The sequence below is a fragment of the Thunnus thynnus genome, chromosome 18 (assembly GCF_963924715.1).
Source record: "Thunnus thynnus chromosome 18, fThuThy2.1, whole genome shotgun sequence".
In the NCBI taxonomy this organism is placed as follows: domain Eukaryota; kingdom Metazoa; phylum Chordata; class Actinopteri; order Scombriformes; family Scombridae; genus Thunnus; species Thunnus thynnus.
The window spans coordinates 14,281,589-14,299,418 of NC_089534.1; the positions used below are offsets into that span (position 1 = coordinate 14,281,589).

The following is a 17,830-nucleotide window of genomic DNA, read 5'->3' on the forward strand; positions in this document are numbered from 1 at the left end:
CGTCCTGAGAAGTCTTGGCTCACTCATGTGCCGGTGTCATGGCAACGGAAAACCTCTAGACGGCAGGTAGGGCACCTGGGGACAGTTCGCTCTCTCTTTCTATCAGCAAAACTGAAGCGAGACTTAAGGGAAAGCGGAAAGTAAGCAGCAGCCACACGCTTTTAAATGTGAAAAGTTTTTATGTGATGAACTTCTGACATTTTGGCTTCTTTCTAGTCATTATTTTCTTCTGTCCTCAAGTCAACAAAAGGTAAGAAAGCATTACATTGCCATGGTGACACCGGCTGGTAAATGCAAAATTGAAGTGCGCTTAATTTCATGCAGCACTGCTCTAATACAGTTTGTAGTGATGCCATATTTCGCCTGTAGCACCGTGGAGACTGTGGCTAATAAGTTACATAGATTTACTGACTACTATCATTTCGTCTCTGATGACTCAAAGATATTTTTCTCTCATGATTTAGGGATGAGCCCCATGAAGAGAAACACTGCCAGTGGTGTGATCACCTTCCACACACCTTTTCATGTCAGCCTGTTGAAATCACAGGTAATAAAGACGTGCAACTGGACAAAAGTAGCTAAAAAAGTATTCACACATACACCACTGATTGTTTCACACACTAAAAGCAACCTTTTAAATGGATTACACCTGCTTTTTATGCACACACATATCCACTTTTTTCCCAGTATGCTTCACATTCAAAAAGATAAATTGACTGCTATCATATGAGATCAATATGCTCAACATCATGTAAGTGTTTACTACTGGGATTTTTTTAAGGAAAGAGAACTTTTCCTTCACTTTCCCTGTTGTTACTGTAAAGGTTAAGATGTAGCTGTAACATGTTTAGGACATTACTCACTTTCTCTGCATTGTTCCCCTTCACAGCAAGAGTGAAACTGTGAACTTTTGCCAACTAATAATTTATCACAGTTTTAATGTCAGGGAGGCTGTACTATATGTACCCTGGCCTGCCTGGATAGTTTGGCAGAGGGGGGTACAATGCCTGTCTGCGTCTCCTCTGTCTGTACAGCGTCATATCTGAATGTGTAATGCTGAAATCTCAGGATCTTAGCAGGGATGGATGAAAAGGTTTCAGATTACTATCTGACAGATAAAGTAGCCACTGTTATCCTCTCATAAATGAGGACAAAAGACAAAGAGGTCTGGTGCTGGGTCAGGTGCTGCATATTATTTCACACAAACAAGATGAAAATGACACTGAGGAAAGGAAGCTGCAGTCTTCATACTGATGATAAAGCTGCTAAATCATGTCAAAAAAATCCCTATAGTGCACTTACACGTCCTACCATATGTGTTCATGTAACAGCGAGAAGGAACTCAGGTTTCCAGGTAGTGACATGATCTGTCACTGCCCCTTTGTGCTGGCCTCTGTTGCCGTCTGTACACCTGTGTGGTCTGTCTGGGAACTCTAGCTGGGATTTAAAAGTCCACTTGGGGCTCTGCAATTTAGTTTTTTCATGCACAGATCAACAAAGACACTGTACTCTGCAGACTGTACCTAAAGCGTGTTTATTAATGACATACACATCATTTTTCAGGAGTGCATGACAGATTTGAAAGACACCTCAGAGAGCAGGAAGAGCCTGTCTCAGCCGAGTGTGAAGATGAGGAGCACCAGCAGATGTGTAAGAGTGGGGAGAAGGGATGAGACCTCACCCTCTGGGCCTCAGCAGGGTCCTAAACAGGACAGGCTCTCTTACACCTCCCTCAGACGACTGCAGGTACTGCACACCACCACATATCAAGCACCGAGAAAAAGGTGAATTTTCTTACTGCAGTTTTCTTATTATCATACAGGCAAAAATGGAGGCTGAAAATCAACAGAAAAGAGACATAATCCAACCTTTAGTGGACACAGAAAATGGTTTTCTGAAGGTAAGATTTTCAGAAAAAGTCATATCCCCTAATATATGTGTCTTAGTCTTAAGTAATAGGGATTTTTAGTCTGTAACGCCCATGTTGGTTGAATTGTGTCTTCATGGAGGAGCTGGAGAATTTCCTGAGCCAGCGTGATGTAGCAGAGCTGAGGAGGAGGGAGCTGCTGCACAAGCGCTGGACTGAGCGTGTGTGGATGCCCCTCCAGAGGAGAGTGGAGCAACGTGTGTCCAGCTGCACCCCCGAGGAGACCAAGCGGCGGCAGACCTTATACAGTCACTACCTCCATCACTGCAACTCCAAGGTAAAACCTGCGTAGACCTGCTTTGGAGTGCAGTAAATGAACCTCATGTCGCTGCTAGAAACTGCTTTTACACTGCTGTAGAGTGTGATGTGTTTTTTTTTTTAATTGTGCATCAGACTTCACACAAAACTTTCTGTTGTGCTTTGGGCATTACTACAAAACAGACAAACCTCACACAAGAGCAGTGAAATTAACTCACTCTAATCACTGTAATGTCTCTCATCTGCAGGGTTTTGTGTTTCTAGATACTGGTGATCTAAGGGAGTACAATCCTTTTCTTCTCAACGTCAAAAACAAACACCACTTCAAGGTGATTTCTTTTAGACTTATATATTCCACTTAAGATATTTGGCACATAAAAGTATTCCAAATGTGTCTTTTACTGACAAGTTATTCATCACTCTGTTCAAAGCTCAATACAGTTGAGTTAAAGGGCTCATTGTACCTTCAATTACATGAAAGACTGAAGGAAAAGAGAACAGCCAGTTCTTGTGAAGCAGGTATTTGTCTATTTTCCTGTATTTATTTAAATTTAAAGTCTTCTCATTTGTAATGTTTCGCTTTAAATTGTAGCTGATATTTTGGCAGCAACATTTTCTCTTATATTTGGGGAATTAAGCTTATAAAGCTTCCTGAAAGAGAAACTTTGATGTCAGGCTCTACGTAAATCCTTAATGGTCGTTTTTCAAGTTATAAACCAATTTCTCCTCTGACTTAGGATATAAATATACAAGCAGTCAAGTAGAGAAGCTACCTCAGAGTGATCGACCCCTTACCGAGTCTGTGACACCTCCGGCCAACTCACTATCACAAGCCTCATCTTATTATCTAGTCTCTGCATCGAGACAAACTCCAGTGCAAGACGAGACCGATGGAAGGAAGTCTGGCAGGTACAAATATACACCGGCTGATCAACGAAGGGCCACAGAAATGAGCTAATCAGTCTAGATAAAGATTAAAGTCTTGCAAATGTGTCTCATCCAGACTGGATACGATACCACGCCACATAATTGCAACTACCGCACCAGATGGAAGGTGCCATCAGAGCGGCTGCTGGTTCTCCAGATGAGGGCGTTTGGCAACAACCACGGGCAACGTCAGTCTTCGTCTACCAATAAATTCCACATATGACCAGATTTCTTCCCGCTAATCCTTTTCATTATCCTCCTCCCACACACACACATCATCTTCTACCATTCAAGGCTAAGTAGCTGGTGATAAACAAGCATAAACCACAAAGCAAATGATACGATGAACTCACATAAACATGAATGATTTAATGTCAGCAGTCTCAGTAGTGAATCTTTATGGTTTTTTATTGCTTTTCTAGTGTCTAAACTTGAAACAGTGTTATTCTGCAACACTCCAGGAAAGCAGGCATACGTTGAGAGAATAGTGAAAAATTGAGCCACAACATTAGAGTTTACCGTATGTACATTTTATTCCAGCCATTTCCAAGATTTAACAACATGAAGCCCCATGGTTACACCGTAGGGTCGACTCTTGTACAGTAGTGTGCAGCAGCTGAAATCTATAGTCATGTTTGTCAGTCTAAACAATGTCTGTATGTCAGTGTGTAACAAGATCACAGGCTGTATTCCTCCACTGACAAATTTGTACATAAGATATTAAAAATATTACGTATTTTAATCATTTAGGAAAACTAATTGACTATATTTCAAGGCATTTTGTCTGATTGCATTTCCAAGTGGTGAACATGAGCATATTGGCAATTCATATTTTAGCTGGTGCGTTGGGAGCGAGAACACCCTTTTCAACATTAAATTACTACCTTTGAGGACATTGCTTTTTGTCATTCTACATTTTTGGCAGGATCTCCTTCCCTTTGTGTTTGAGGTCGCTTCAATGAGTCTGAATGGCTCATGGAAGAACAAGGCAGTGAGGGTAAAATCAACAGTTTTTCACGGCATCACTTGCACTGGTATAAATAGGCACTTTTGGATGTGTGTGCTTGTGTTTGCTTGTATTTAAGTAAATACAAAAATGTCTTCTCTTCATTACTATAAAGTGACTGTGTGTGCCCGAGGGAGCGCTTGGCTGTGTGTTTTCCTCATTTGGTTGGCTCATAAAGCTGAAGGTCTAGTTTCACCCAAACTTCTCCGGTAGGGACTTCATGCAGCAGTAGACGACGGTTTGCAGCACCTTTGCTCTCCATCTCCTTCTTTATAGTTGCCACGGGGACTTCAGTGCGACCAAGGAAATCTAAGCAGACAGAAAACAGTAATTTAGAAAAACTTCTAATATTAAAAAGAGTGCTGCTGAGACAAAGTTTAGACCTTCAAGGGTCTTCACATCTTGGTAGAGCCCAAACGATACTGGATTTTCGAGGCTTGATACTGATATCTGAGAGTTAAAAAACTCAGTTTTATCAGCCAAACAACAAAATTTAAAATGAAAAACTTTAACTTAAAACAAAAAAATTCATAATAATTCCTTTTAATTTGGTTATTAAAGAATGGCTATTCAGATATTTACAGAGTGGGACATTTTACAGCACTCTCTGGTGGACAAAATATGTAAAGGCAACACTTTTTTGGTACTTCTGTACGGCAATTTGTTGTTATTTTTTAGCTGACAAATATACAGATACAGATATCTATGAAAAACTAGCATTGGCCTATAATACTGACTTGGGCTGATGTATCCATTGGCTCTACATTTAAGTGTCCTGCACTCCTACCCTTCGACAGGCAGCGCTTGCCTTTAGACCTCAGCAAATTCAAATCAAAATCAAAGGGACGGCAGCACAAACAATAATGGAAAGATAAATGTCTTTTTTTAATTTCCATTGTTTGTGTAAGTATGTCTGTATTGTGTGTGTATGTTTCTCTTCATCCACTGACCATCTGGTGAGAACTGGTCTTTCTCGAACACAGTGATACACAGGACGTCCTGGTAGAGGTCTTTGATAAAGAACTGGCAGTTGAAGTTCCACTTGGGGTTCAGAGTGTCGCTGATCGGTCGGGAAGTGTAACACTGAGCCCCCATCGTCAGCTCACAGTACGGATTACTCTTACCTGGAGAGAAATTATGTCAGTTTTTACGTTAACAAAATATTACTTATGTCCATGAGTATTTTTCTTTTGAAGAAATATATCAATGAAGAGTTGATTTGGATAGACGCAGGGCAACAGGGACATCTGCATCCTGTCTCAGGGCCTCACCATTGGGTTTACAGGCTTTGAGCTCCTGGGCTTCAGTGACTGTAACCAACAGTCTGCCGATACCACTAGACTTCAGAGAACGTGCTAAAACAAACACAGAGCCATTAGATGCAACCCACAACACATCATTACAGATTTTACCAGCTGAAACAACAGCATTATATCACCACATACAGTGTATCCTTGTTGTGTACTTGTGTATTCATCTTTTCCCTGCGTACACACCTTTGATATGAGTAAGAGACTGTAAAAAAATTATGACAAGGGGAGAGGAGGTCAAAAAAGGGGGAGGATTATGTATTTTTTATACTTTTGGTTGAAGGGAAGGTAGTCTGACTTTTTTGGGAAGGTCTTTTTATTTTTAATCATTCCAAATTCATAATTTAGCCTTCAATTGCAAGATTAAAAAAAAAAAAAAAACTAAACAAAAACAAATAAAAAAAGAAACAAAAAGGAACAAGTCCTTAATGACAGTTTTGGTGTGAGCAGCGGGTCGTAAAGGTATGCTTTGACATAAGAACAACAATCCTCTCAGTGTCTAATTGTGTGTTTAAGTATATAATTTTTCCCATCACAGTTGACTAGCTTAGCATGAAATGTTCCCTCCTACACTGTAGTCTGCATCATAGAAGTTTTAAAAAAAGCTTAACTTGTCATATATAGTTGGCTTATAATATAATTCTAGTTTGGCCTATATTGCATCTCTTCAGTCTAAAGTAGAAGGTGGCTGGAATATAAATAATCTTTTTACAGAATGTTTGCCATAAATTTGGAAATTGCTAATTCCACTTCTAATGTGTGATTTTACTGCTATAGTGAAAATTATTATTAAATTAATACCAGTCAAAAGTTTAGACACACTTTTTCATTTAAGGTTACCAACTCAGCACAATATTTAAAGATACTGGAAATATAGTGGTAAACATTAACATAATGGGAATATTATTGTACGCATTTTTTAAGTGAAAGGGAGTGTCGAAAAATTAATATCGACAATATTAATAACGCAGGGAGGGTCAGACTTTTTAAAAAGTGAAATATAAGATTCAACCCCCTAACCACCTCAATAATTTTTATACAGTCCCTAATCGGTCAGATAATAGCTGTGTGTGTATAATTAGTTGTAAATAAAATAAAGGCATTAAATCATTCTACTGTATATAATTAAGTTTGTGTGTGTAGGTGTACAATATGTCAATTTATCTCTGTATATGTCTTAACAATTTCACTGCAAATCACACACACACACACACACACACACACACATACACCACACACACACACACACACACACACACACACACACACACACACACACACACACACACACACACACACAGAAGTAAATAGGTTCTCTCAGCAGTGACTGCATTTACCTTGGTAAGCCTTCTCTCTCTTTTTCTTCTCAGTCTCTATGAAATGTTCAGACGCTGCTTTGATTTTCTGGACCCACGCCGTCCTACAGTAACAACACAGTAAACATATGAATACTATACACAGTAAGATTACATCATCAGTAAGGTTTGTGCAGGTATGCCTACCTCTCATTCAAGGTCTCAGTTCTGAGTGTGTAGACACGATCGATGTGTGAGACATGGAAGAGTGGCTCATCACTGGATGGGTCGGGTGGCATCTTCACCAAAACCTCATTCAGAAACAGCGGCTGTTGGAAGAAGATGAAGTGATGAAAGACATGTGGACGGATGCCCAGCGAAGGATAACGATTAGAGATGCTGTTCACAAGATGAAACATTGTTTTCTTTGCCACAAGATAACTGGATCAACACCATTCATGTTATATTCTTTTGTCTAAGAGAAAAGTTGAACCTCTCGCTTACTGTTTTGTACATCTTCAACTGGATGTTGGTCTTGGGGCTGAATAGCTTGTCTGGTCCTGAGGAGGAGAAAGATTTGGCGCTGTGTGTGAGGAGAAGGAAATCATTGAAGAGGAAAGCCCACAGCTCCCTGCTGCTTTTGGTTTTGTACAGCCGACCGCTGTGGAGCAGCTTGCGAGGCCCGAGGCAATTAGTCAGTGAGTTGAAGACCAAGTGCTGAAAGAGAAGTGGAGAGAAAGTAAGAAATAACTGAAGAGAGATATAAGGAAGGAAAGAACACTGTGAAGTCTTATGCAGTAAGTAATTTAATGAAATATACTCCCTGGCTTTGCTATGTGTGCATTTGTTTTGTTATCTGCAACCAGCAGAATCTAACATATCAACATTAACAGACTAACATTACTACAATTACAACATTGCACTAATGTGCATTGATTTGTGTCTCACCTCTATAGGTCCCTCACACTGGACGTGACTCTGTATCCACTCAAGCCGATCTGAGTTCTCCTTCTCTCTGACCCCTTCGTTGACCTGAGAGCACAGCTCCTCGGCTCGCTCCAGGGCTTCTCTGAGTGGGCCGTGGTCTGCATGGCTGTCTGGTGTGTGCTCCAGGATCTGAAAGAAACAAAAAGGAGTGAGATAGAGAGAGACGTGGAATCACAAAGTGGATGTGAGAAAAAAAAAGTGCATGGGTGGGGGATATTTTAATTAATGAGTTTTAAAAAAAAAAATCACTGAAGACTTGTGGAATTAAAGGAGACACTTTAGCTCTGTACTTCTTTGATGTGTGTGTGCTTAATCTTCTTCCACATACATTTTTTATGAGCAGGGGGTAGCGTGTGATTCTCTGCATTGGCTTGAGGAGGAAGCTGGATAGCGGCATTCCTTTACAGCGGTAGTTAGTGGCTATCTTCTGCTCAAGGGGAAAGAAAGAGGCAAGACAGATTTATTTAATCTCACAGAACCCTAGTTAGTTTGTTTACATTCATAAAAACAGTATCTACTGATGCACAGAAAGGATTCGCAAATGATTTGTACCAAACTCATCCGCCACTCAGTACCTTGAGGAAGTCTTTAAAGTCGGGCTGGTTGTGGGTTTTGCTCTGCAGCAGGGCGGCGGCGTTGAGCTGGCAGGAGCAGAAGCGGATGTAAGGCTGCATGTGTGCGAGCTCTGAGGCCAACAGGTCCCCTATGAGCTGGACGGGCATGTTCTCTCCCCCTGTCTTTTTACGGACACGCAGAGCCCTGGGACACAGAGATGATGATGATGAAAAACACTCAACAGAGTACACAATTTTTGCTGTGCTAAACTAGGCGGAAAACTCAACTGGATGGAATAATTGAAACAGAACTTCTACAAGTCTGCAGCTTGTAGAATCCTGTGTAAGTGGGTTTGTAGACATCGACCAAATCTCTCTTGTTGCTCTGATTTCCAGGTTAGCAGGTCAATTGTTTGTGTTTTTATATGCAATAAGTGTGCAGTTCCTCTCTTATTGAATAAGGGCAAGAAACCTCAATTTTAGTTTCTCAGGAAGCAGGATAGATCTTAACACACACACCAGGATGTTAATAAAAGTGGCACCTACTTGAGCAGTTTGGTGTTACACATAATCAGCTCCCTCCAGTTCACAAAGATCACGCTCATCTCAGTTTCTGTTAGGCGGCCTGACTCAGACATGGGCTTGTGGAAGACCTGAGAGGCATAAACATACAAAGACACAGAGAGAGCAAGAACTATTTTTTTTAAAAGGATGGTTCAATAAAATGCTGACAGTTTGTGAATATGCCTTTGTGAGTGTATGTGCGTCTGTACCTCTAGCACCAACTCCAGGTCCTCCACATAGGTCTCCTCCGTCTGGATGAGCTCATGGATGTAACCCTGTCTCTTCCTCTCCTGAGGGGTCATGGTGTCCAGTGTCATCAGGTCAGCACACCCTATAGCGCACATGCACATGCAAACACACACATGCAAGCATGCGTGTGCAACAAACACTTTCCTGTCAATCATTCGTGTGGCGGTGTCTCAGAAAATACGGCAATCAGCCTTGTCAAAAACACTACACACGTCACCATGTTAAAATCTCCCTTTATTCTCAGTTCTATGATATTTTATTTACATTTAATGCACAGACAAGAGTGAGGCACGTTGTAGTTGCAGTACATGAACTAAAGGAACATACCAGGCTGATGCTAAAACATTGCTACTAAGGAAATTAAAGAAAAAAGAAGCACCTGTCATGGCGGAGCGCTCGCTCCGAATGATTGCATAGGTGTGAATGAGTAAAGTAGCTAATGCTTGAGTGAAAGGGCAGTGGAAGACTCAGTTGGTAGTTCAAGTCTGTGACGCTAATGTCAGCAGTGTGGTGTCGTTTTCTCTGGATGTACTCTTGACAGACGGTATGCTAATATGCTCTGCGTGTTTTTGCTGGTGATATCACAGTTCAGTAAAGGACGGGTCTCAACTTGGAAGCATTAATAAATGGAAAAGTGCATAATAAGTTTAATAATAAAATCACAATCAGTTTTAATCAAAGCGATGCGTTAGCAAGCAGCAATCAAGGTTACTGGTGATTAAGCAACAGTGAGTCTTCACATTGGTCCATTTTTAGCAAGGTTTAATGTTTTTAGTGCAAGAATGAGTGACCCTGTTAAAAAAAACTTATACTAATTCATAGCCTTATTTTAGAAAACTAAATAACTTCAGTCTGATGCCATTTTACATATTATTTTCATTATATTGTGTAATCAAACTCTTATGATCCATATTTTCTAGTTATCTTTAACAAAACTAAACACTCCATGCTATTGTATCAGAGGAACAAAAGCCTCTAAAAGTCATGTCTAGCTGCCTCTTTCTCGCTCCCTTTGTTAATTAGTTAAAGAAAACATCAAGGGAAACACAGTAGAGGAGAGAGCGAGGGGGTAAGGGTGAGAAATAAATGCCTTAAAGATAAAAAAAAAAGATTAAAGATTTTTTAAAAAAGGAGCGAAATAAGGGATCAAAAACACCACAGTCCTAAACAAGTGAGGCGGAAAGCGCAGAGCTGGGCTGTTCTTGCTGGCGGCTGGGCTTCCTGTTGCGACAGGGCAATTGGCTCAGAAAGAGGGGGTGAGGAAGAAGAGGGGCAAGAGGAAGAAGAGGAGGAGGAGGAAGAGAGAGGAAAGCCAGCATTACTGTCCTACAGAGGAAACAAAAAAAAGAGATGAAGTGGAGGAGCGGGAGGGGGGAGGTGAGTGAGATGAAGGAGAGACGGAGAGACAGCAGACATTAATATAGTTTTAATATTAATGCTGGACTCTTACATGCAGGTGCATTAATAATGTATTTCTGGAAATGTAAATGTTACTAATCATATCAGCTGGAGCATGATGGTAATTTTTACATTTAATTTCTCTGATGAAGAGCAGCCCTTGTGTCTACCGGGGTGTGTATGAGTCAGGACGTGTTGATTGGAATTAAAATTTCATCGTGTTTGGTGTCTACGGCTTCGACGAGTTCATCCTAATTACATGTCTGGTGTGTTCACTCTTGTTAACAGATATCCGCTGCTGTGGGGAGACCGTGCGAGCCGTGAATACTGATTTAAACACATACCTCCTGTTAAAAAAATGGGTCTTTTTTCATTTTCAGATCAGCTATGAGTGAGCAGTGAGTATACACATGTAGAATCACACCCATCCCAACAGTGCAGTGATTAGCGCACGGTATTGACAAGTGCATCGTACCCCCCACTGAGAGTTAAGATTTAATCTCCAGAAATGAGAATGATTAGGTTTTAGTTGTTCCATTTTGTTATGTGACCCAGTGATTTGTTGGCAAGACTTGTTTAAAAGGAAAAGAGCAACATTTTGGGAAACCACTGTCTGTCTGTTAAATATGAAGCTACAGCTAGGAGACGGTTAGCTTAGCTTAGCATAAAGACTGAAAGCAGGGGGAGATAGTTAGCCTGTCTCTGCTCAAAGGTAACAAAATCTTCCAACCAGCACTTTCAAAGGTCACGAAAAAGACCAGATTCAAGGAAGTCACTGCACCTGGACAAGAAATAGTCCAGCACAAAACCTCCTGTAAAACCACAAGCTGTTGTTACATTTCCCTTTTTTGTGGTACGAATTAAACAAGCAAGATCAACATGTTCATTAGTGAGCTTTAGAGGTAGATTTTGTTACTTTTGGACATAGCAAAAGTAGCTGTTTCCCACCATTTCCAGTCTCTATGCTAAGCTAAGCTAGCTTCTAGCTTCATATTTAACGGATACTTACTGTATAAGAGTGGTATCGATCTTATACTTTTGGCAAAAAAAAAAAATTGCATAACCGTATTTCCCAAAATGTCTAACTATTCCTTTAAATGATTTTCAGGTGTAGGTGCAGTCATTTCATGGATACTTTAAAAGGCCTGATCCATTGTACGTGCCTGGATTTGAGGAAACTTAACAATTATTTCCTCTTTTGTTCTTGTTAATTTAAGACCAAACATATGTTGTGGATTGAGCCTTTTAAGTACAGCGGGTTCATGTTCACCAATGATCCCTCAGTGATAGACAGAAACTCTTTTAAGCTTACCGTCAGTCTCTTCATGCCCTGACATGGATAAGGAATCTACTGTACCTGAAGTGAGCCAAGTCAACCAATCAGATCATTCAGAGACACAAGTTTGTTTCTATAGCTGATAATCATGTTTTATCAGTTTCCACTTGTGTCAACAGTCTATTTTTCCCACCAACAGCATTCCCACTATATGTGTGAGGTATTGATTTTCCTGTCAAATGGTAGAACGGAGAGATACACTCCCTCTGAGAAATATTTTTTCTAAGAAACATCAGCAGTGCAGACGCAAAAAAAAAGGTTACTCACATTGCTGGCTGGGGTCGGATTCTGTGGTCATCTTGACATAATTGGTAGGCAGCAGGCCTGTGGTCCCGTTAGTCTCCCCTTTCCACCAATCAGGGTTGGTCTTGTCCAGGATGTTGATCAGCTGACCTTTGGAGAAGCTCAGCTCGTCCCGATTGGCAGCCGTGTAGTCGTACATGGCGATAACTTGGCACACTGAGAAATCAGGGGCAGAAATGGTTTGTTATGAGGTTGTGAGTTCAAGCAAAACAAATTTTAATCAAAAGGATATATTACTTTCTATGGTTTTCTGGAATTACAGTTGAATAAAATACTAAGGTAATTACATATTAGTCAAGCTACAAACAATGCCTCACGAAACAATTCTGTTAGTAAGTATGTTTACTGATATTTCTTTCCTTATTCCAGCTTGATATACTCACACACATACATGGAAGTACAGTCGTTTTATAACATCTTAATACATAATTGTTTCATAATTTAATTCATGTTTTGTTGGAAACTCGTCAAAAGTTATTGGTAGGGTTTTCACGTCTTTCATGACCTACAAATCAATGTGTCTACTTGAAATGACGGTGGATTTTTACCTGACAACTTACTACTGCAATCCCCCCCAAAAAAGTGGAAACCGACTAGAGGAATTATGTAAGACAATTGTGGATCATGCTCACAAATAGGATGTTTGGTTCAAAGTGTGTCAGCCCTCACCTGGCAGAGGGGAGGGGGAGGACTTGCTGCTGGAGGGGCCCAGGAGCTTGACGTGGGAGGAATGAAACCAGCCTCTCTGCCGCTTCTTGCCTCGAGCCTGGAGGGAGGAGAGCCAGTGAAATTGAATCAATCTCCCGCTGGCTCAGGCCTGAATTCTAAATCGAAAGATGAATTGATGAATCGCTTTCGTCGGGCAGGGCGCTCGACCTCTAGAATCTCATCAGTGCAAACAACAATCTATACTGGACTGTGGTGAGTCTTTACATTCACTGCCTTCATAAATCCAGCCAAAGCTCAGCCTCAAATCTGTGGATTGACCAAAAGTTGGCTGTTCAAAAAATGTCCCATTTAACTTGATTAAGCCTTACAAAAATATAGATTAGCGTAATAATTTCTGAAGGTACTGTACAATTCGACAAAGATGTGGTAATCCTACATACTAGAACAATGTTGACTTAAATTTTGAGTCTTTTCTGAGCTGTCCACACTTTGCTGCTAACTTAACTCAGCTGTCTCATTACTGTGTCATCCGCTGAGAGTGTAACCAGAGCTACAGCTGCTGCCTCAGCACAAATTGGGCAGCCTAATGTAGATGTATGACTCTACAGACAACGCGTTATTAGTCCTCTAACCTCCTGTCCACCTCTCACCACCTCTTTATTGATCTGACAAGTCAGCAGATACAAACATACGCTACAGCATCAGCTGTGTTTCAATGCTAAAATGAACTTCTTTACTTACATGTTACTTTCTGCATGCTGTTAGCACTGATGGATGTGATGTATAAAACTTAAACAGGTCTTTTGTATTGCAACTCGGGCTGCAACTAATGATTATTTTCATTATCGATTAATCTGCCAGTTATTTTCTCGATTAATCAAATAATAGTTTGGTCTATAAAATCTCAAAAATATATGTATATGTCTTCAAATATATATATATATATAATTCAAGATTCACATTTACATTTTCACAGTTTCCTTCACAGAGAGGCAGAACAGGCTGTCAGTGTGGATATTTAAATATTCCTTTCTGAAAATGGGCAGTGGGTTTAACAGCTCTCGGATGGATTAATCATACGCAATTGACCTTCAACTTCACATCAACATTTAGAGCCAAATGAATCCCCGAAGCAAATCCTTGTTGCTGAAATGTTAATGTTTTAAGAGCTAATATTATTCTTATTTTAATTTCTTTAAAAAAAAAAAAACGACTTGCCTACGGCTCTCATGACTGACCTGCAGTTCCCCGAGCCACCAGCCGGTGGAGTTCTTGGCCAGGACCACAATCAGTTGCCCTGGAGACAGATGCAGCTGATGCACTGTCGGGGCAACGGAGGTGGTGACAGCCTGGGCGATCTCTGTTGACCAAACAGAAATAGCAGAGGCTGAATTTAGATCAGGTAAATGTCAGGTGAATAATAGAATTAATCAGCAGATTCTGATGTGAGTTGTTCATCCTCACCGGGCTTCTTGGGTGGACCACCAGGTCTTGACGACTGAATGAGTAAAAGTGGTAGTAAAGTAATTAGCAAAGTAAATCAAAGAAACATATATTTGCAGAATACAGAATGTCAAATAATAGCAAATGCTCACCACAGGTTTTCACTGTCTGACTAAGAATTAAGACTATGAACTAAGAAACTATTTTGTCTGACTAAGAATTAAAAGGAATTAAAGAATAAATTTCTGTTGTCATGTGGCCAGTTAGCTGACTAATCTTTGCGACACTACTGAATATAAAATAAATGCATAAATGAATAAATACACTAATAATTCTTGATTCTAGTTTTAGAAACATTCAAAATTTATGTCAGAAATAGCAAAAACTTTAGTTGATAACAAAACTTTTTTACTTATGAACACATTTCCACTCACCTCTGGTTCAACAGGTCGGACATAGTTGGAAGGAAACACCCCCGTCTGGTCCCCGATGCACCCTCGCCACCACTCCCCTTCTCTCTCCGTCACCATGACAACATCCCCCTCAACAAATGTCAGGTCTCCCACCTCTGGGCTCTCATATGTATACAAGGCCACATACTCTGGTAATGGTGAGATACACGATCGTAAGTCAGAGCCACACACGCGACTGAGTTTAACCACGACTCTGGTTTGTTATGACTGAATATAGAGACTTTATTTCTACATATGAACAATACTTACCCTCTAGCTGAACAAAATCAGATGTCTCAAATGCATCCACACTAGAACGAGAACAACACATGAAATGTCATTAAACGTTCATATTCAACTTAAATTGAGGTGTGTGTTGTGTTTGTTCTCATGTGCGTCTTCATACTCTGTATTGCCACCCGCCTCCACGGTGACATAGCTTTTGGGGAACCATCCCTGTGTCCCGTTGAGCTGCCCCAACCACCAGTCATCCCTCTGCTGCAGCACGCTGATGACATCACCCTGCGAGAAGCTCAGCAGCGTGGTGATGACGTCGCCTGCGCTGGAGGCGAGGCTGAGGTGAGTTTCTGAGGTGGCCGACCACGAGGAGACGGCACGAGCCAGCAGAGGGATCGAGAGCTGAGAAGATTAAAGGAACAGCACATCGGTCACAACTCAAAATAAACAATTACACCGTCAAATCTACACCTATGCTCTAGATATAGAAAAACTGTATTGAATATATATCTGTGAATATAAATCTGTATTGCAAAATGTGACTTTTCCTGACTATGAGAAATAACCTACAAATGACAGACCTACTAACACTGATGTTATCTATTGGGAGATGGAGATCTGTAAATGTCTGTGTGACCCACAGAGAAGCAGGGAGAGAACTCCCAATAGAGAGGGGGCTATAAATACATAGCCATGCTCTTGTCAAAGCTGTGTGTGTGTGTTGGGCAGCAGACAGACCTAGTTCCTTGCCCGCCAAAGCCAGTTTATACCCCAGATATAGTATGACCGGAGACATCGTTAGACCAACAGGAAACCCGGAGAGAATAACTGTTAAGTACGAGCCAACTTTTAAACTATATTTAATCTTGTTTATGGCATTTTTTTTGGTCATTTTCCCATGGGAGATATCAAATGGTAAAAGTTCTGTAAACTAAATGCTCTAAAAACCTTTTTTAAAATGACATTAAAATAACTTTTTGTCCTTAATATGAATCCTGACAACAGAGAGTATATACAGTTGCTTCTGAATAAAACATGGCTACTTCTTCCAGAAAATAAATGCTAATCTCTAAACTGACACAGCGATAAAACGGGGTTTCGATTAGCATCCAGAATAGGCTGAAAAGCTTATCTGCCCATTAGGAGTATGATTTTTCAAAAGAGTCGGACCAAATTCATTGTATGCCTGGTGTTAAAAGTAAACAAAACAAGCTACTGTAAGTACTTTCCTTCTTACCTGTGCAGTGTCTGATTGGACAGGAACAGTGCTGTCACCCGTTACCTCCCCATCTGGGACTCTGGGTAAAACAGAAGGGACAAACCATTAGGGAAGGAGCCAGCAGAGTCATAAAAACAACACAACCCGTCAGTGGCATAAATTACAAAGCCCAAGGTGACTGTTACACACTAGCAGACAGCAAAAAAAGAACCTAAAAACTGTGCTATATTTAGCATAAAGAAACTGAAATGTCACACAGAAAATGCCTTTGAGATGCCTTTTTAAAAAAACATCAGTATATCCTGTTCCTTCTGCTTCATGTTACCCTGTGTTAAGTGGCTGTGGCGGACAGGAGGGTTGTCCTGGGGAAGAGGGGACGGTCTCGGTAGAGGTGGGGGTAGGACATTTCTCTGCGTAACTCTCGGGGAACCAGCCCCTGTTTCCACGGTAACTCCCGCACAACCAGCCAGGCTCACCGACTGTCTTCTCATCCACCTGCATCATGGAAAACGCGCTTTAATCACACTCAATCAGACATAACGAGGTGATAATGATAAACATGTCATTTCCCTGCTTGTAGTCATCTTTCGGACAAATCGGGAACAATTACTATCATGCAAACGTGTCATAACAGTCCAGTGTGGCATTAATGAGTAGACAAGGTAATTAAATGTGTGTGTATTTGCAGTATGAGTGTGTGTGTGTGCGTGTGTGTGTGTGTGTGTCCCATACCTCTATGAGACAGTCAGCATCTATACTCAGTTCATCCGTGTTGCGGGCTACAAACGAGTACAGGGCTCTGTAAGAGGTCAGGTTGGAGGATTGCTGAGGCACCGTCACCGGCTGCTGTCCTCCTCTCTCCAGCTTTTCCTTCCTCCTCCTCTCCTCCTCCTCTTTCCGTTTCCTCTCTTCCTCCTCCTCCTCCCTCTTCCTCTTCTCCTCCTCCTCTCTCCTTCTCCTCTCCTCTTCCTGCGCTTTCTCCTGGGCCGCCCGGAGGCGAGCCTGTGCCTCCCTCTCCTCCTCCTCCCTCTGTCTGGCCCTCTGCTCCTCCAGCAGCCTCCTCTGCCGCGCCTCCTCCTCTTCCTTCTCCCTCTTTTCCTGTTCCCTCCGCTCCTGCTCTCTCCTCTCTTGCTCTAGCTTTGCCAGTCTGTGGGAAGTGAATGCAACATTTTTTTATTGCCTTCTTGGGGATTTTTAATGTTCACAAACACAGAGAGCATGTTTTTTTTTGGAAATGAAAGTCACCCAAAATATCTGGAAAACAAGAGTTTCATGCTCCAAACACAAACATAAATATAATTTTCTCTCACCTGGCTGCCTCCTCTTCCTCCCTCCTCCTCCTTTCTCTCTCCTCCTCCCTGCGAATCTGCAGCTCCTTCAGTTTCTCCTCTTTGACTCTATACAGGTCGTCCAGGACAGCTTGCTGCCTCACCTGCTTCTCCCTCAGCTCCTGATGCAGTCACCACAAATACAATTCAATGGAAAGATATACAGTAAAGACACAAGCATCAACTAGCTAGGCAATGCAGAAACATGGTCATCTTAAGTCACAAAATTCTGCTGCAACCTTAAAGCAGCATCTGCAGGTGTTGCACTGTATGAGAAATTTGTATTTTTATCAAGACATTCTTAAAGATGATATGTATTTGATGCAACAGTATATAAACAATCATTCCAAACGTGCAAAACTGACGTG

General features: G+C 41.2%; 2 protein-coding genes across 5 annotated transcripts in view; one reads left to right on the plus strand and one right to left on the minus strand.

Annotated features, from left to right (window-relative positions):
- Window positions 1–4: 4 nt before the first annotated feature.
- Window positions 5–3,340, plus strand: fam228a (family with sequence similarity 228 member A). The gene is made up of 10 exons (XM_067571623.1): window positions 5–66; window positions 217–250; window positions 465–547; window positions 1,564–1,746; window positions 1,823–1,900; window positions 2,010–2,204; window positions 2,434–2,514; window positions 2,617–2,704; window positions 2,923–3,094; window positions 3,189–3,340. The coding sequence occupies exons 3-10, from the start codon at window positions 467–469 to the stop codon at window positions 3,271–3,273; spliced, it is 963 nt and encodes a 320-aa protein (XP_067427724.1). The 5' UTR covers window positions 5–66; window positions 217–250; window positions 465–466; the 3' UTR covers window positions 3,274–3,340.
- A 286-nt stretch (window positions 3,341–3,626) lies between these two features.
- The window catches only part of itsn2a (intersectin 2a), a 35,379-nt gene continuing 21,175 nt past the window's right edge, over window positions 3,627–17,830 (minus strand). For 3 of the 4 annotated variants that reach the window (XM_067571620.1, XM_067571617.1, XM_067571618.1), the window contains 23 exons: window positions 17,445–17,584; window positions 16,867–17,281; window positions 16,460–16,629; window positions 16,153–16,213; window positions 15,085–15,317; window positions 14,949–14,989; window positions 14,661–14,827; window positions 14,248–14,281; window positions 14,022–14,143; window positions 12,784–12,880; window positions 12,079–12,270; window positions 11,788–11,832; window positions 9,038–9,159; window positions 8,811–8,917; window positions 8,286–8,469; window positions 8,039–8,137; window positions 7,672–7,839; window positions 7,228–7,440; window positions 6,931–7,052; window positions 6,766–6,848; window positions 5,390–5,473; window positions 5,069–5,242; window positions 3,627–4,427 (listed from right to left, as the gene is read on the minus strand). In XM_067571620.1, coding sequence (XP_067427721.1) covers window positions 4,276–4,427; window positions 5,069–5,242; window positions 5,390–5,473; window positions 6,766–6,848; window positions 6,931–7,052; window positions 7,228–7,440; window positions 7,672–7,839; window positions 8,039–8,137; window positions 8,286–8,469; window positions 8,811–8,917; window positions 9,038–9,159; window positions 11,788–11,832; window positions 12,079–12,270; window positions 12,784–12,880; window positions 14,022–14,143; window positions 14,248–14,281; window positions 14,661–14,827; window positions 14,949–14,989; window positions 15,085–15,317; window positions 16,153–16,213; window positions 16,460–16,629; window positions 16,867–17,281; window positions 17,445–17,584 — 3,225 coding nt within the window. In that variant the 3' untranslated portion in view covers window positions 3,627–4,275. The remainder of the gene's footprint in view (window positions 4,428–5,068; window positions 5,243–5,389; window positions 5,474–6,765; window positions 6,849–6,930; window positions 7,053–7,227; window positions 7,441–7,671; window positions 7,840–8,038; window positions 8,138–8,285; window positions 8,470–8,810; window positions 8,918–9,037; window positions 9,160–11,787; window positions 11,833–12,078; window positions 12,271–12,783; window positions 12,881–14,021; window positions 14,144–14,247; window positions 14,282–14,660; window positions 14,828–14,948; window positions 14,990–15,084; window positions 15,318–16,152; window positions 16,214–16,459; window positions 16,630–16,866; window positions 17,282–17,444; window positions 17,585–17,830) is intronic. The other variant, XM_067571619.1, reaches the window with a different exon arrangement.

What these genes read in the sequence shown, in the direction of transcription:
- fam228a (XM_067571623.1), top strand. Translation starts at nt 467, where the DNA reads ATGAGCCCCATGAAGAGAAACACTGCCAGTGGTGTGATCACCTTCCAC. An exon ending in TCCATCACTGCAACTCCAAG is followed by an intron (nt 2,205 to 2,433) that starts GTAAAACCTGCG and finishes TCTCATCTGCAG; the next exon opens with GGTTTTGTGTTTCTAGATAC. An exon ending in AAAACAAACACCACTTCAAG is followed by an intron (nt 2,515 to 2,616) that starts GTGATTTCTTTT and finishes CTCTGTTCAAAG; the next exon opens with CTCAATACAGTTGAGTTAAA.